The 16185-nt window shown below is 35.4% G+C and overlaps 1 protein-coding gene across 2 annotated transcripts in view; it reads right to left on the reverse strand.

The window, feature by feature from the left end:
- Positions 1-16185, reverse strand: part of LOC121738195 (ribosomal protein S6 kinase alpha-5-like) — a 109181-nt gene that overhangs the window by 47800 nt on the left and 45196 nt on the right. For both annotated transcript variants that reach the window (XM_042130107.1, XM_042130108.1), the window contains exon 6: positions 15697-15885. In XM_042130107.1, coding sequence (XP_041986041.1) covers positions 15697-15885 — 189 coding nt within the window. The remainder of the gene's footprint in view (positions 1-15696; positions 15886-16185) is intronic.

A 16185-nucleotide genomic window follows, 5' to 3' on the forward strand; every position in this document is an offset into this window, starting at 1 on the left:
TTATCGTCGTTAATTCTTATACGACCGCATTAATTTATTATTATGAGCTAGCGGCTACCGGGAACCGTACAGTGAAATCCTTATTGTAATCTCTGTGTCTGCGGGGCTAAAATGGTCGCATTTAGCAATTCCTCTCAATCAATTCAGCAAATGAATTGTCAAAACTGTCAAACTGACAAATGTCAAATTAATACGAATTACTACAGATCGACAAGGCTTTTTATGAACGTGAGCGAGGGCGCTGCACGTAAAGGAGAACTGTCAAAAATGACGTTTTTGTATGATGGCAGCGTTAGTTCCTTTTTCGCCACGTTCATATAAAGCCTTGTCGATCTGTAGACATGAATTGCAAGCAGAGTGACCATTTTGCAATTTTAAGAAAATGAAACATATTACGATTCATATTTAAATGATTCTACAAAGCGACCATTTTAGCCCTGCTGTGCCTTTTATCAAAATCGATGCTCTATTTTCTGATTCTAAGACATCTTTGTTATATTGGTAGAGAACTATAGATGCATATTCAAATATTTACAGTTTAATGACGTCATGATATTCACTGACCTACAAGGATAGCTTTGCTTTGAGAGTATGGATGCGCACAATCCAAGTGGCATAATGGCCCAAGATCCAGCGACAGCCAGACTTTCGTCATTCTATAAAAGCTGCCTGTATGTTTTCCTGTATGTCATATACAGGTGTTATACAGGATAATTATGTCACTTTGATTGTGCGGATCCATACTCTCAAAGCAAAGCTATCCTTGTAGGTCAGTGAAGACATTCGCAAAAAAGTTCGATTTTGGTGTGGAAAAAAATACCATCCGATAGATTTTAACAGGAGTAACAATAAATCCTTATTAAGTTTTTTATAAAAATGTATATTTAAGGTGAAAAAAAATTAATTACGAAAATGTTGTATGGGAAAGAATCTATAAATAGAGTTTTTGCAAAAACTGCTAGGTCATTCTGGTTCATTTTTGAAATAAGTAAAGTTCTAGTGGTATGTAAGGTTTAGAAAAAAAAATACGAAAATTTACGTGCAGCCTTTTGCAGTAGAGGGGTTCAAAATTTTGAAATAATTTTACTAACTTTTTAGGCGTGGAAAAAAAATACTATTCGATAGATTTCCGTATGCATCTCTCTAGTATTTCTAAATTCTTTATTCCTTGCCTCTGAAGCTTCTTTACTCAAATAGCCAATTGGAATAAAGCCAAAATGCTTACAAATATCAGCACCATGTATAAGGAGTTTGTAAACACTTGCAAGCATGAATTACCACGGATAAAGCTTTACATACAGCTCTGCAGTTTCCCTAAAATAATTTCGAAACTGATCTATATTGATAAGCTTCCCAGAAGAAACTGTCTGTAATACAACGTATAATCTCTTTATTAATTCTATATCTATTTTCGTTATTTCAGATGTTGTCCTAAATTCCCGAAAAAATCTTCTAGCAGTGTTACAATCGTTAATAGTTCCATATCCTTGTTTGACAATATCAATCAATATTCCAGTCTGGGCCTCTATCATGAGCTCTTAAAGCCAGCCAGAATACTGACTGGCTCGCATTTTGGTACCATGACCTCTATTTTCCAGCCAGTCAGTGGTCACGTGACACAAAACTCACTTCTCCATTGTTAACTGAGTAATAATTTCGTATCATTTGGTATCATGACAACACTTCTGACATAAGCTCGCTTGCTTTTACGTCAAATACAGCAATTCAATAAACACCAACCAACGAGTAGCTTTTACTGAATAGTTTACATTTTAGTTATTTTATTTATTAATATTACATACTTTTTAGTCTTAAATTATATTGCTATTTAGTTGGTTAGTTACTTAATAAGTTATATTTTAGTCTATAGCATATATTTTAGTGAAAATAATTCGTTATTAAAACCAAAAAACTAAATAAAACTTGAGAATACTTAATCGTTGTCCAAATTTTTGGAAAACGATTAAGTATTCTCAAGTTAATCACGAAGTGATACATAAGTAAAGACGTAGAGACCTTAGTAATCCATTTAGTGTTAGTGAGGTTTCAGAATAATAACATAAGTGAGGTGTAGTATACCTATATGTCTAGTCAACAATAAGGTTTGCATTTGTGCGATGAGCTAAGACTGCATTGATTTAGTACACAAGAAACACATACAAGGTATAAGGAACACAAGTGTTGTGTATAATTACTGTAAAACAAGTATGAATTTTCACCAAAAACCTACAGGTACAATCTTATAGTTGCATTGTAGGTTTTTGTGTTATTTCACAAACTATTTCCTTGTAAACCTGAAGTATTTTGGTATATGCATGATAAACACTGCACCAAAGAGGTAAATAATTCAATATTACTTACTTTTAACAAGAATTTTCAGAACACAACCTTTTAAACTTTAGATGTATGTATAACATGCTCCGGATAAACATTGACACACCTAAACTACTAGAAAAGTTAAATAATTGATATGATATTATCAATCCCAATTAGAATCCCAATTAGCTAAATTCTCATATGAGCACTTTTTCATTTATAACTTCTTTTCTTGACTACAATATGGTATTATATGATGGGAATAGTGTAAATCACTAAATTTTACTCAAAAACAAAAACCTACATTATAGTACTTTTCCAAAAAAGACTTACTTAATAAGAATTGCATAACAAACATATGGAACTTATTGTTCATAAAACATAATATTATCATAGGAACATACTTATATTATTATGTATTACCAAAAATACTTTTGTACTTACCTCAATAATAATAATAAGTATTAGTTTTATATTAAATTAAAACTTAAAATACATGAGGACTTACTATGTACTTCTTAGGAACATATCTTAGGAGCATTTCGTACAATCTTTTGATTGCAGTAGGTCTTTGTGTTATTTCACAAACTATTTCCTTGTAAACCATGCATGATAAAAGCTGCACCAAAGAGGTTAATTCAAAGGCATTACTTTCTCAATAACAAGAATTTTGAGAACACAACCTTTGAAACTTTAGATTCATGTATATTCACGAATAAATATTGACACACACACATACACCTAAACTACTAGAAAAGTTAAATCATTGATAATATAAAATCCAAATTAGCTAAATTCTCATATGCACTTTTTCATTTATAACTTCTCTTGACTACAATATGATATAATATACAATGGGAATAGTCACTAAAACTCAAAAATATAATCCTACATTACTTATAGTACTTTTTCCAAAAAGACATAACAAAAATTGCATAACAAACATACTTATTGTTCATAAAACATAATATTTTCATTGGAACTTATATTATTATTACCAAAAATTCTTTTGTACCTCAATAATAATAATATTAGTTTTATATTACTTATTACATTAAAATTTAAAATACATGAGGACTTTAGTAAGTCCTCATGTATTATACATTTTAAAAAGATGTGGTCGTTTTAGGGACCTATCAGACAGAGTGGTCATGCGTTGAAGCATTTGCGTTGGAGCAGTCAGTGTGTGACTGAGGAGCAATTCTGACACATTCAGAACTCCTCCTGTGTGAGTATATAGAGATACTCACACGGGAGGCATTCTACAACATAATACAACACAAAGAACACAAAACCTTTGACCGCTCTCTGTCTGAGATATCCCAGGCAATTTCCCATAGTTGCAACTTGCAATGCAGTTTCTAATTGTTATTGGTTTGCCAAATAAAAGTCTGAAATTATAATATTGTTTTTATCTTTCATCAAAAGTTGGTATTTGAACTCCTTTAATAATAATAAATTAATATTTACACAAGGGATATTTGATTCATCTTCTTTGATTTTAAGTGACAAGACCTTGTTTAAGATTTCCGCTGTATAAATATTTTTATAAGTATAATATAAAAGAGATTTAACACTTGCCTATCTGATACTAGGTTGATAATAAGGTGTAAGATAAATGTAGTACCTATTGATGAAAGCTGTGTATGAATATGTATCTAAGGTAGGTATATTTAAGTGAGAAAATAAATAAAAAAACATTTAAAAACGAGTATTTATTAAATTTCTTTTAATTAAAGCTTTTGAGTGAATATATATTATCTTCCTAGGACTTCGTCATCATTACACTTGCAATTCTTTATTATAAAATGTAGTACTTATAGTATCTCAGTGTTAGCAATCATCCTTTATCCTGAAAAATATTTGGTTCAGCGTACACAGTACTAATAATGTAAAATGCCTTACAGGGCACGAAAAAGGGATTATTTAACTTATAAATTGCCTGTTTATGTTACAATAATACCTATTTGAAAGCTCAAAAAAACGTAGGTGTTCAAGAATGAGTTCAAGTTCAACAAACTATGTTCAACTCATGACATCAACTCTGTTGTAATGCATGTAATTGTAATCCACAAGTTTGATGCATTTCTAAGACTTTTTCATGGTAGATTATTTAGCGTAGGTATCAAATAGGTATAGGATATAATAAACTTATCAATTTCTTGCTTAAAACATAATCTCTATAAACTTAATAACAATATCTAATTATCTTTTTTTTTGTCTCCTTCTTCTTCTCTTTTTTAATTGCCGACTCAGTTAGTTGCCAATGTCAGAGAATTCTTTCTCCTCTAGATCGCCATGCTTGTGATAATATAAACATGAAGGAGTGTTATTTTCTCAGTGTTTTCATAAAGGGCTTATAAAATACCAAAAAATATAAATAAAACCATTTACACATTTATAATAATTACCTTTAAATACAATAAATCGGTGCAAAAGTAACTATTCCTACATTGACCACGTTATATATTAGAAAATAGTATATTTTATAATAAAAAATATTAATCTTTTTTTAAACTATATTTTCATCTTGATTTACAATTTTTCCGTTAGTCGTTATGGCTAAGCCATTTCAATTCCTAAAAAAAAAACAATTCCGTTAGTCAAATTTGACGTTCGTGTTTGACATTTCTTAATCCAGTTCAGAGACAAATATTACAGGTTAAAACCATTCAGAAGTAAAAGTGCACATGATACAGAAACAGAACCACTCACTTTACAACTGTTTACATACCTGCACGGATTAGCTCAGGTTTTGACAAAGTTAATGATAGGGGGACTGCTCTTTAAACTCATGTTGTGTGGCATCCTTTTTTGCTTTTTTAAGAATTTTGTTTTCATCTCGTGCTGACAACATTTTAAAGTCCATATTATAAGATATATGTAAAATAGATTCCATGCATCGAATCCACATGTGAAGAGACGATAAACCATATTGAAGTATATTTTCTCTTAAAGGTTTATTCAAAATCACATCGAGCTTATTCATTTCACTTGGCTTTGATATGCATATACTGCATGTTGATGAAGATAGAGTATCAGACACAACCGTTACTATTTTTAATAAGCTCTGATCCATATGTGTCTCACATTCGTCCAAAATTGTCTAAAAATAAACACTAAGAATTTCATCCAGACACAGTCGACATGTTGCTTGAAAGACCTCTTTTATCAGAAGATTACGAAGAAAGTGAAGTTGTGTCATTACAAGGCGATGATAGTATTGGAGATCCACTATGTTTGTAATGCGCGTTGGTTTAATTGATTATTATTTATTATTTTAATTATTATTTATAAGTTTCATTTGAAATTGTTTGAGTTATTAGTGTGTGTAACAATTTTTATTTTATTATAATTACAATAGTTTAGTCAGGAGTTAATTTTAGTTTAATTTTGTTTTTGCTATCCATGTTTATAAATACATATAAGTATTGTTGCTTTTTAAGGACTCGTTTTATATATATTATACCCATACAATTTTCGTAATTATTTTTTTCGCCTTAAAACATCATTTTTGTACAAAACTTATAAAGGTTTTATTGTTACTCTTTAGGAAATCTATCGAATAGTATTTTTTTTCACACCTAAAAAGTTAGTAAAATTATTTTAAAATTTTGAGCCCCTCTACTGCAAAAGGCTGCACGTAAATTTTCGTAATTTTTTTTCTAAACCTTATATACCACTAGAACTTTACTTGTTGCAAAAATGAACCACTGAAAACAACAAATGAAAACTTAGTAGTTTTTGCAAAAAATCTATTTATAGATTCTTTCCCATACAACATTTTCGTAATTTTTTTTTTCACCTTAAATATACATTTGTATGAAAAACTTAATAAGGATTTATTGTTACTCCTCTTAAAATCTATCGGATGGTATTTTTATCCACATCAAAATCGATCTTTTTTGCGAATGTCCACTATTTAGCGATTTCGGACCACTGTGCGCCGACCCATTGTGTGCGGACTGCGGACCAAGCATGTTCGAAGATGAACTTCGTTAAAATTAATTTCGATGTCGACATACTGATGAACACATTTTTGCAACAAATATTGTCACTTTTCTCATTGATACAAATACCTTTGTAATTTCCGTAATTACATTTGATTTTTTTTTATGTGTGGACCGCGATGGTCATTTTATTTCTTAAAACGGACCCCGAGCGAAACTAATAATTGGTGACCCCTGCTATAGAGTATAAAGGTAGGAACGATAAGCAATAATGCAGTTTCGGTTGCGAATACTTTGAGAATTCAGTTCTGAAGATCTACCTAATGGCAATAAGTTCTTACTCCATAAACGTTGGTCTTTCATTATGTCCACATACAAAATTATACTTCGATGACATTGACAGAATCGAGAATGAATCAGCTTCTGCATTTTACAAAATGTCGTCAAAAGAGTATTTTAGAACTACAAATGACGTATACGATGACGCTAAAATAAAAGACAATGGCGAGACTGAAATCAAAAATGATTCTGATGACGTTACAATAATAAAAGGCAATAAAGAGTTAACAAGTGATGTCTACGCTTGTGATGACGTAGTAAATCACAATAGAACTCTTGATTTGATACGTAAACTACGTCGTACTACAAATAAACGTCACGACAGAACTAGTTAAGGCCACAGAAGAGATAATAGTACATTAATGGCCTGTTTCACCACTTCCTGATAAGGCTATCCACCAATTAACTTGACAGATCAAGTATGGAGAAAAGAAAATTAGGCACTTTATCAGAAAGTGGTGAAACAGGCCCCAAGGCTTTAGTTTTTGCCGCTACACCGCGAAATCACAAGCATTAGTATGTAACGATTTATTTAAATAGCGGCGCGGTCGCGCTGTGTTCATACAATTGCTTGTCATCTCGCGGTTTAGCCGCCAAACCGCGCGTTCGGGCGGACGCATATAAATCTAGTCTAAAGGTATAGTCAACAAGATGATATAATTATAAACCTTATGTCATTATAAATAAGGTTGTATTTGCGATAAAAGAGCATTCAATTGCTGTAATATCTGAACCCCGATCGACGTGGCTATTTTAAAAAGTATTAATCTACTTTCGTCGTAATAAAACTACTTTTACTGTTATCGAGTACACTCGTGTTTGTTGTTGAGATAAAATCGTTGAGTTAACAGAAAACAGCAGTATAACGCCGTGGTAAAACGTACGGTCCTCATGGGTTATTATTTGAGTATTACCTTTTTTTATGTAATAAGGGGGCAAACGAGCAAACGGGTCACCTGATGGAAAGCAACTACCGTCGCCCATGGACACTCACAGCATCAGAAGAGCTGCAGGTGCGTAGGGTAGGGGATTGGGCCTCCGGTAAACTCACTCGCTCGGCGAAACACAGTGCAAGCGCTGTTTCACGCTGGTTTTCTGTGAGAATGTGGTATTTCTCCGGTCGAGCCGGCCCATTCGTGCCGAAGCGGGCTCTCCCACGTATAGAATACCTTGATTATTCGCCAGTAATAATCAAGAATTATGGCAAAACCTACGGTTCTAATGGGTCATTAGTTATGAACCAATAATAGCAAAAGGTACGGTCCTCGTGGGTCACTAGTTGACTAAAGTCTACAAATGTAATTGCTAACCTTCGTACTCCGTCCCGCTTACCCACTCAGTACATAAACATTGTGCAACGCACTCAGTTCCAGTTAACGTGTTAACCCTCGCTAACTGAGACAAGTAAAATCGTTATTTTACGGGAAATATCATAATAAATAATATTATTATGTAATTTTCGTAACAAAAATTTTAAATACCATAGATATTAAATGGATTCATATAGGAGGATATGAAGGTCACTTGTTTATGATTCACTAGTTGCTTGAGTTTCAACGTAAAAAGACTAGTTATCAATTGACTATTAATATCTTATTCTTGAATAATTACAAGAAAAATTTCATACATAATATACGACAAGAATAAAAAAGGAACTAAGACAGGACCTTGCGGAAGCCCGCGCTCTTGACGCAAATAGCCGACCTCAGTGGATAATATGTAAACAATTCCTTATCACGACAACTAGGGTTGTATGTATTCACTATTTGTGTTTGGAAATGTCAGTTTAGTCTTTATGTAGATTATAGGTAATAATTTAAACTATGGCTCTATGAATCGAAATCCCTTGAAAATCCTAAAAATAGCCTTGAAGAGACGCTGACAGTCTGCTACAAAAATATGAAAATTTTTGATGGATGGTTATATTTTGTGTTTCTTTGACATAAAAACTACTAAATAGATTTTAATGGAACTTAGCATGGTAGAAATTGATAATGTAATTCACACATAACATAACCTTCTTTTTACCCTAAGAAGGAGTATCCCTAGGGATTATCAAAAGCGCGCGAGTTCATAGGCAAAGTTTTATCTTCTATCAAGACCTCAAGCCATTCTTATCCTTGAATTGATCTTCAACTGAACAAAATGGCGGCCGCGGTACTTTCATTAGTTCCTCAGCGGCATAACCTGATTGTTTTCACTTTACGTAACCGCGACGGATCGAGTTTCGCTGAACCATCGACAGCTTCGATCAGGTCTAATGGTTCGATTGCTGTTACTTCATTAAGTTTTTTTTAATAAGTTGCACTGTTACGGTAAAAAAACTTCAGCTCAATTCAGTTTAGCGTTAAAAATCTGTTAATTAACAGATTTTTAACGAGATGATGTTTTATTGTCCCTTTTACTGATATAAAGATCAACATATCAACATATCAACACAGACGATATATTTGTACAATACTTTGTCTTTGTCTGATACGTTAGTAAAGTGACTAGACAGTCGAGGACAAATCATTGTATATCTATGACGTGTATATTGTATACTTAACAGTGTTAATATTTTGTTTCTGAGGAAAGTCAAGTAACCTTGACAATCTTTTACTAACTTTTCAGTAGCATTTGCGAGTCTGTTTCTGTCTCAATTCTTTCATCCTCACTACCAACACGCAAAACTCAGCCGTATAAATAATTAGTCACAATTAATTTACAATTTTAGGAATGCGGCCTCGACCTCCTTAATGCGACCTTTCGACTACACCGAATTTAGGTTCGACACGAAACCGATCCTAGCCATAACTAATGTACTTAGAATTCTCGCTAGATTAGATGACCTAAATACCTGAATCTATCAGGAGTAGCCCGCATAAATCGATATCATAGCCTATCATCGATAGCCGCATTGAAAAAAAATATAAATGTCAGTGAAAGCCGAATTTCAAAATTGGAACGCGCGACCTCATTCCCCCGCCGCACGTCAGACGAGGCGGGTGTCAATGCGAAATTAAATATAGAATATAAACTATATTAATAACCTTTCTTTGTTAGGTTCTTACTTCTTGCGTTTGACAATTGTGATTTGAGTTCCGCTCTACTTAAAACGGCTTTCACTTCACTGATCGTGAGATTCGCGCAAAATTGTAGAGGTACTAACAATTATTAATCATCATCATCAACATCTACTTAAACGCCTCTTTTTAAATTAGTTCTTAAGTCTTGTCTTGTCTCACACGATAGAACAAACGTGCGATTAGGAGGTGTCCTACTTTTAACTGTTTTTTGTTAGTAAATAATAATATCATCCAGCTATATGTTTTAAAAATACTTCATAGCCTTCATAATATACAATTACTGTGTAGTAATTGAAGTAAATAAAAAAAAAATCTTGATGAAATAGAATCAGATTCGTCAAACCAAAAAGAAAATCTACATTATTCACTTAATTGTGAAGTAATAATTTACAAGGTTATTCTGGTGTATTACATGTCTGCTATCAAATAACTCTTTCGTTTAATTTACAACATTAAAAACAAAATGGCGTCGTCGACCGCCATCTTGCATTATCGCTTTGTATTTTTAATTCGTTGCATATTTATCACATTAGAATTTAACTAGATGATGCCCGCAACTACTCTGCACCGAAATTCGTTTATCCGGGATAATATCCTATAATATGTTCTTTCACGAGACTCAAAATATCTCCATATCCAGCAGTGGCGAAGAGTCCATATAACCCGATTCCCGTCGGCTTCCCTTTTGGAAAATCGAATCTATGGGCCAAATACATTTTTATCTAATAAATATTTTACATACTTAAAAAAACTTTGAATTCACTAAACGCCTACAAAATTTTATATGCAATAAATGTTTCTCTCACTTAAAATAGTTTGAATTAATAATTAATCGCCTACAAATTTATATAGGCAATGCAACGTGCATGCCATCTCCGATAGAAGCCGATAAATTAGCGGGTTATTTCTTCATACAACGATATTTCCTAGTAAGCATCTGTCCTTTTCATTCCTGTGAACTGAACCTCATGTTCTGTCTCGCCCTACCACGCGCCAATATACTCGGAAATAAGCCGATACTCGGCGAGTTATTACGGAGAAAGGTTAATTAGCAACGCACAAGTGCGAGCGAGAAAGATGAACTTCATGAAATAAAATTGTTATGAGTCAAATGGCGGATGAGTGTTTGTAAACAACTTGTTTGTTTTATATTTAAATGTCGAATGTTATTTGTTTTAGCGTTAAGAAGAGTGCCAGTGTCGCGAATTTAAATTAATTTGTATTGTGATTTGTTAATTTTGACTCGTACAGCTGAGACTGTTGTCTGACAGATTATTTGCTGTCGAAGGAAACTTCGTTTTTCAAACTTAGTTTTGAATGACCGTATGTGCCGTCAGTCGTCACGCATACAACTTAACTCAGAAGGCATTTTTCAAAGGCATCATTATCAAACTTGAAACTCGAACATTGTTGAACATCAGTGCTGAGCGTTTTGGTAAGTAGATTTTTTACTCCGGCTTCCCTTCCGAAAATATTCACCCTTCGCCACTGATATCCAGCAAAATTGGTGTAGTGGTTTGGGCGTAAAGAGGTAACAGACAGACAGGCGGACAGACAAAGAGACTTTCAGATTTACAATATTTGTATGGTTCACATCACTATTTTAATGACATGTCTTTTGTAAATACATAATTTGAAGATGCCCTGAGCGTCATTGAGTATTTGATGACTTACCAAGGCCACTCTCTAAAGTAGACCAAGACGGACCGTGATAGCGAAGTTAATAAGCACAAACATGGCTACCTAATATACATGTATTATCTATTGAATTTCAAATTTTGTTAGTCTTGCTAAAACTCGAGAACGGCTGAATTTGTTTGTCAATTTTGCTAATTTTAGTCTTGAAATGCTCTACATGTAGTATCTATTGAATTTCAAATTTTGTTAGTATTGCTAAAACTCGAGAACAGCTGAATTTGTTTGTCAATTTTGCTAATTTTAGTCTTGAAATGCTCTACATGTAGTATCTATTGAATTTCAAATTTTGTTAGTATTGCTAAAACTCGAGAACGGCTGAATTTGTTTGTCAATTTTGCTAATTTTAGTCTTGAAATGCTCGCGGAAGTCCAAGGAAGGTTTATCTTGGTCGACGTGGGAGAGCCATGCTTCGGCACGAATGGGCCGGCTCGACCGGAGAAATACCACGTCCTCACAGAAAACCGGCGTGAAACAGCGCTTGCGCTGTGTTTCGCCGAGTGAGTGAGTTTACCGGAGGCCTATTCCCTTCCCTTCCCATCCCTACCCTCCCCTTACCTATTCCCTCTTAAAAGGCCGGCAACGCACCTGCAGCTCTTCTGATGCTGCGAGTGTCCATGGGCGACGGAAGTTACTTTCCATCAGGTGACCCGTTTGCTCGTTTGCCCCCTTCTTTCATTAAAAAAAAAAAAAAATCTAACGGGAGGAAGTGATACGAAGTTCACCGGGCCAGCTGGTTTTAGCTATGAATTTCGCTTGTATTGCTCCATATTTGGCCAACGTCCTCTACGTTGGCCAAATATGGAGGCGAATATTTGGTGGCACAACGAATTTGTACTAGTGGCGAAAGGCATACTTACTTTCACTTGGGGAATTCCACGGTTCTCAAGATTCGAGTTTGAATGGCCAGTTTTGGACTATCATCATTATAGTCATCATCACCAACAACAATATCACATTCGTAATTATCATTATTACAATCGAGGTGGCATATTCGTGTTGAGTACCCGCTTCCCTGCTTTGCTCAGCTTTAGTCGAGTGAAGAAATATTCATGGCAGGCAATTTTTAATCCTGTTTAACCCCCTAAAGGGTAGAATTAAACCATTTCTTAGTGGGTGACATGATGACATGATAACATGATGACATGATGAGAGGTCAGAGGAGCATGTATGCAAAATATGTATTTAGTTTCTACTTTCTAGCTCTAAGGTTCAGTCAGTAGACCTATCAATCATTTGCGTCTTATCAATAAAGTCTAAATACAGCATCCCACGATAACACCGCACTTTTTCAGGCATCGGTTGATACTCAGTTTTTAACTTCATATTCAGTTCCGTTGCCATCGTTGAGTACATTTGAATTGTAAATGTGCGAACATTGTATTAATTCTCCAACATTTGCATTTACAACAATGACCAAATAAATATCTTATTCATGAACAAAACTACCAGAAATCCTATTTTTTTAATATTTTGCAAGGTGTAGGTGGAGATTATAAGATCGTTCTGAGGGGAGACGGTAGGCACATCTAGCATTGCTAGTTTTTACTATCAGGGGATACACAGCTAATTTGGTTGGTTCCAATGCAACCTCAAAAGCGTCTAGTAGTACAGCTGATAAGAAAGCGCAGTCTAAAATCATATTATTGTTATAATCACCATATCCTAGACTTGTTTGCTCTTACTATCAGCAAAACGGTTTCTTTCTACGGCAGAATAGACAAAGTGACAGTTAGACAATGGTAATCCGCCATTCTGTCGATAAAATCTGTCAGTATGTCGATTATTTCCCATGTCTACTGTTGTTGTGCTTGCCCTGCTGGTGATACAACAGCTCATTTGGTTGGTTCCAATGCAACCTCAATAGCGTCTAGTAGTACAGCTGATAAGGCCGCAACTGGGTCATGGGTACCGTGCGGCGCGCGCGCCGAAAACGTCACTTTCACCGCTGAGGGGGGCAAACAACATTCAGTGTGACCAATGCAGCAACTTCATCGCGACAAGCGATGACTTTTGCTCAAGTCTTAACAAGCAGTCGGGCAACCATACGGACATTTAAATTTTGTCCCAGGCACTACAGTATTTGAGGAGTGGTTACTTCGCTCTGAAAACACTGTATAGATCATCCACAAATCACAATGGATGCAAAGGCATTTTATGGATAACAACCACCACTTTGCAAAATAGGAATTCTGGTGGTTTTGTTCATTATAATGGAACCAGGCCAGTTACGCAGTTGCGAGTGCCCAAGTGTGTGCCAAATACAGAGTAGAGTAGCACTCCCCATTCTTTTACTCTCGTAACTTTCCTTTTACACTCATGACTTTAGGCTAGGGTTGCCATCACCCAAATTCCCTTCGCCGGTCAGGCACGACAAACTTCCCGGACATTTGGCCGAAATGTGGTTATTTCCCCGGACACCTCTTAAACACTATTTACGATAACGTCTTGCCAATTTTTGCTTTTCCAACAAGAATTTGTAAAAAACCGTGTGTATGCTTAGCGAGTTTTTATCTTTTGTTTGTTGCTGCATGACTTAAACGTTAAATTTCTCTCATCAAAAGTGTTTGGATTTCACCCGGACACATTTCGAAAAACCGGCCGGACGCACCCCGGACGCCCTTCAAACTAGGACAAATCCGGGGAAACCCGGACGGATGGCAACCCTACTTTAGGCCATATTTTAGAACTATTAACATTCCAAGAAGCTTCCCTCGAGCGTTTCGGCACAAAATACAAGGAAAAAAAGTATAATTAGGTAATTATACAAATAAGATGGTGATTTAAATAATATAATAATAATAGCTCTCACACCGGTTTCGGTGACGGTGGACGGTTTCATTGAAACCAGGCCAGCTACGCAGGAGTAATTTTATAGTGCCCAAGTGTGTGCGCAGTTCACAAGAGCACTATCTATTCCTTTACTCTCATAACCCAGTGGGACGGACGACCGACACGACCGGCGAGAGATCAGGCGCAGGACCGACTTTTTACATGCCCATCCGACGCATGGATCATCTTACTTGTCAGACAATCAGGTGATCAGCCTGCATTGTCCTAACCAAACTTGGAAATTACATGTTTCCAACGCGGGAATCGAACCCATGACCTCCGAGTCAAGAGCCGCGCTCTGTACCACTAGACCACGGAGGCGTCCGATTGTCCGGTGATTTAAATAACATATTAATGAAATAATTTTTCACACAAACATTTTTGGAGGCACCATGAGACCAAAATCCAAGGTCATCATCAAGTAAGAAATATTTCAATTATTTTAAAAGCAATGAAGTTAAAAAGAATGAAGATATAATTATAAAATTAACCAGGAAACGATCAGACAGGTCACCTGATAGTATTCATTCGGGCATTGGTGGCGATGGTTAGTTCTCCAACGATCCCATCACAATTCACAGGTAAAACCTCTCCGAACGATCTTATTTTCAGAATCCTTTGCCTAGCAACGCATAACCCATTCAACTGTACCCATCTCGCTCGCACGCACGTTCTAAATATATCTCGCCTACTCTAATTTCAGCAAGGTGACACTAGAATTCCTCGTCTTCGGCTATTTTAGTTTTGCGTAAACACACAATGACAGTTATTGCTTGAAAGAATTCACGTGTACCTGGATTCTATAATTTAAGGTCACATCTTGCTTCGCTCCTCGTTCTATACCTATTATTATTAATTTTTTCAAGATGGCGGAACACCAAAAAAAAACACTTTAGAGGAAAAACAATTGGTGAATCAGACTGTTTTTGGTATTCCTCGTAAGCATTTCATCGAGCAAAGGATTGAAAATCATTTCAATAAATTCCAAGAAGTTTAGATAAAGGACCATATTGACTAGGTAGTTAGGTAGTAAATTAAGCAACATATTTTAGTTGCTTAATTTACTACCTAACTTCCTAGTCAATATGGTATACTCAGAACATAATTTCCTGATGTAATTTTGCACCACCTAATCGACTATTATGGTCAGTAGACCATAATAGTCGATAAGTAAGGTAAGGAGTAGTTATTGAATAACGTCTACTATAGTCTACTTTCGAGTCTGTTAGTCTACTGGTCTACTCACGATATTGTGTTCCTGGCTGCCACTTGGCAGTTGGCACCACCTTATTTTCTTAATCATTATCACCATCTCATCAATTACTATTACCTACTACTTGTTCACTAGTCTACTGGTCTACTCACGATATCATTTTCTTGGCTGACAGTTGACACTACTATCTTCTTGTGGGCTATTGGAAATTTCACACCACCTTATCTTGGCCATTTCGCACCATCAATTAACATAGTCTCATCAATGAATATGGTCTACTCACGATATCGTGCCCCTGGCTGCCGCTGCGCACCACCTCGGGCGCCATATACTCGATGGTTCCGCAGAAGCTGTACGCTCTGTTCTCCCCCCCGCAGAACTCCTTGGAGAGGCCGAAGTCGGTCAGCACTATGTGGCCTTCGGCGTCCAGGAGAATGTTCTCCAGCTTGATGTCGCGGTAGATGATGCCGAGCTGTGAAAGGAAGACTAGAGTCAGCTTTGAAGATAGATAAAAGATTCAGCCATAACTTTTGTCTCTTTAGACATAGGACTTAGGAGGCATCTGGCATAGTGTCCAAATCAGGAGTATCATATTAATATGGCGAGACTATAATAAGTTTTGAACATAAATGAAGATAATATTTTCAGACATAAATATTGTCATTTTGATGTTAGACTTAGATGGCATCGTCTCTTAATCAGGACTGACCACTCAATAAGGTTTATCCTTTCCTGAGCAAAGTGGAACATTTCAATAGAATAATTGTTTAGT

Source organism: Aricia agestis, chromosome 22 (genome assembly GCF_905147365.1).
Source record: "Aricia agestis chromosome 22, ilAriAges1.1, whole genome shotgun sequence".
NCBI classification, from domain to species: Eukaryota; Metazoa; Arthropoda; class Insecta; order Lepidoptera; family Lycaenidae; genus Aricia; species Aricia agestis.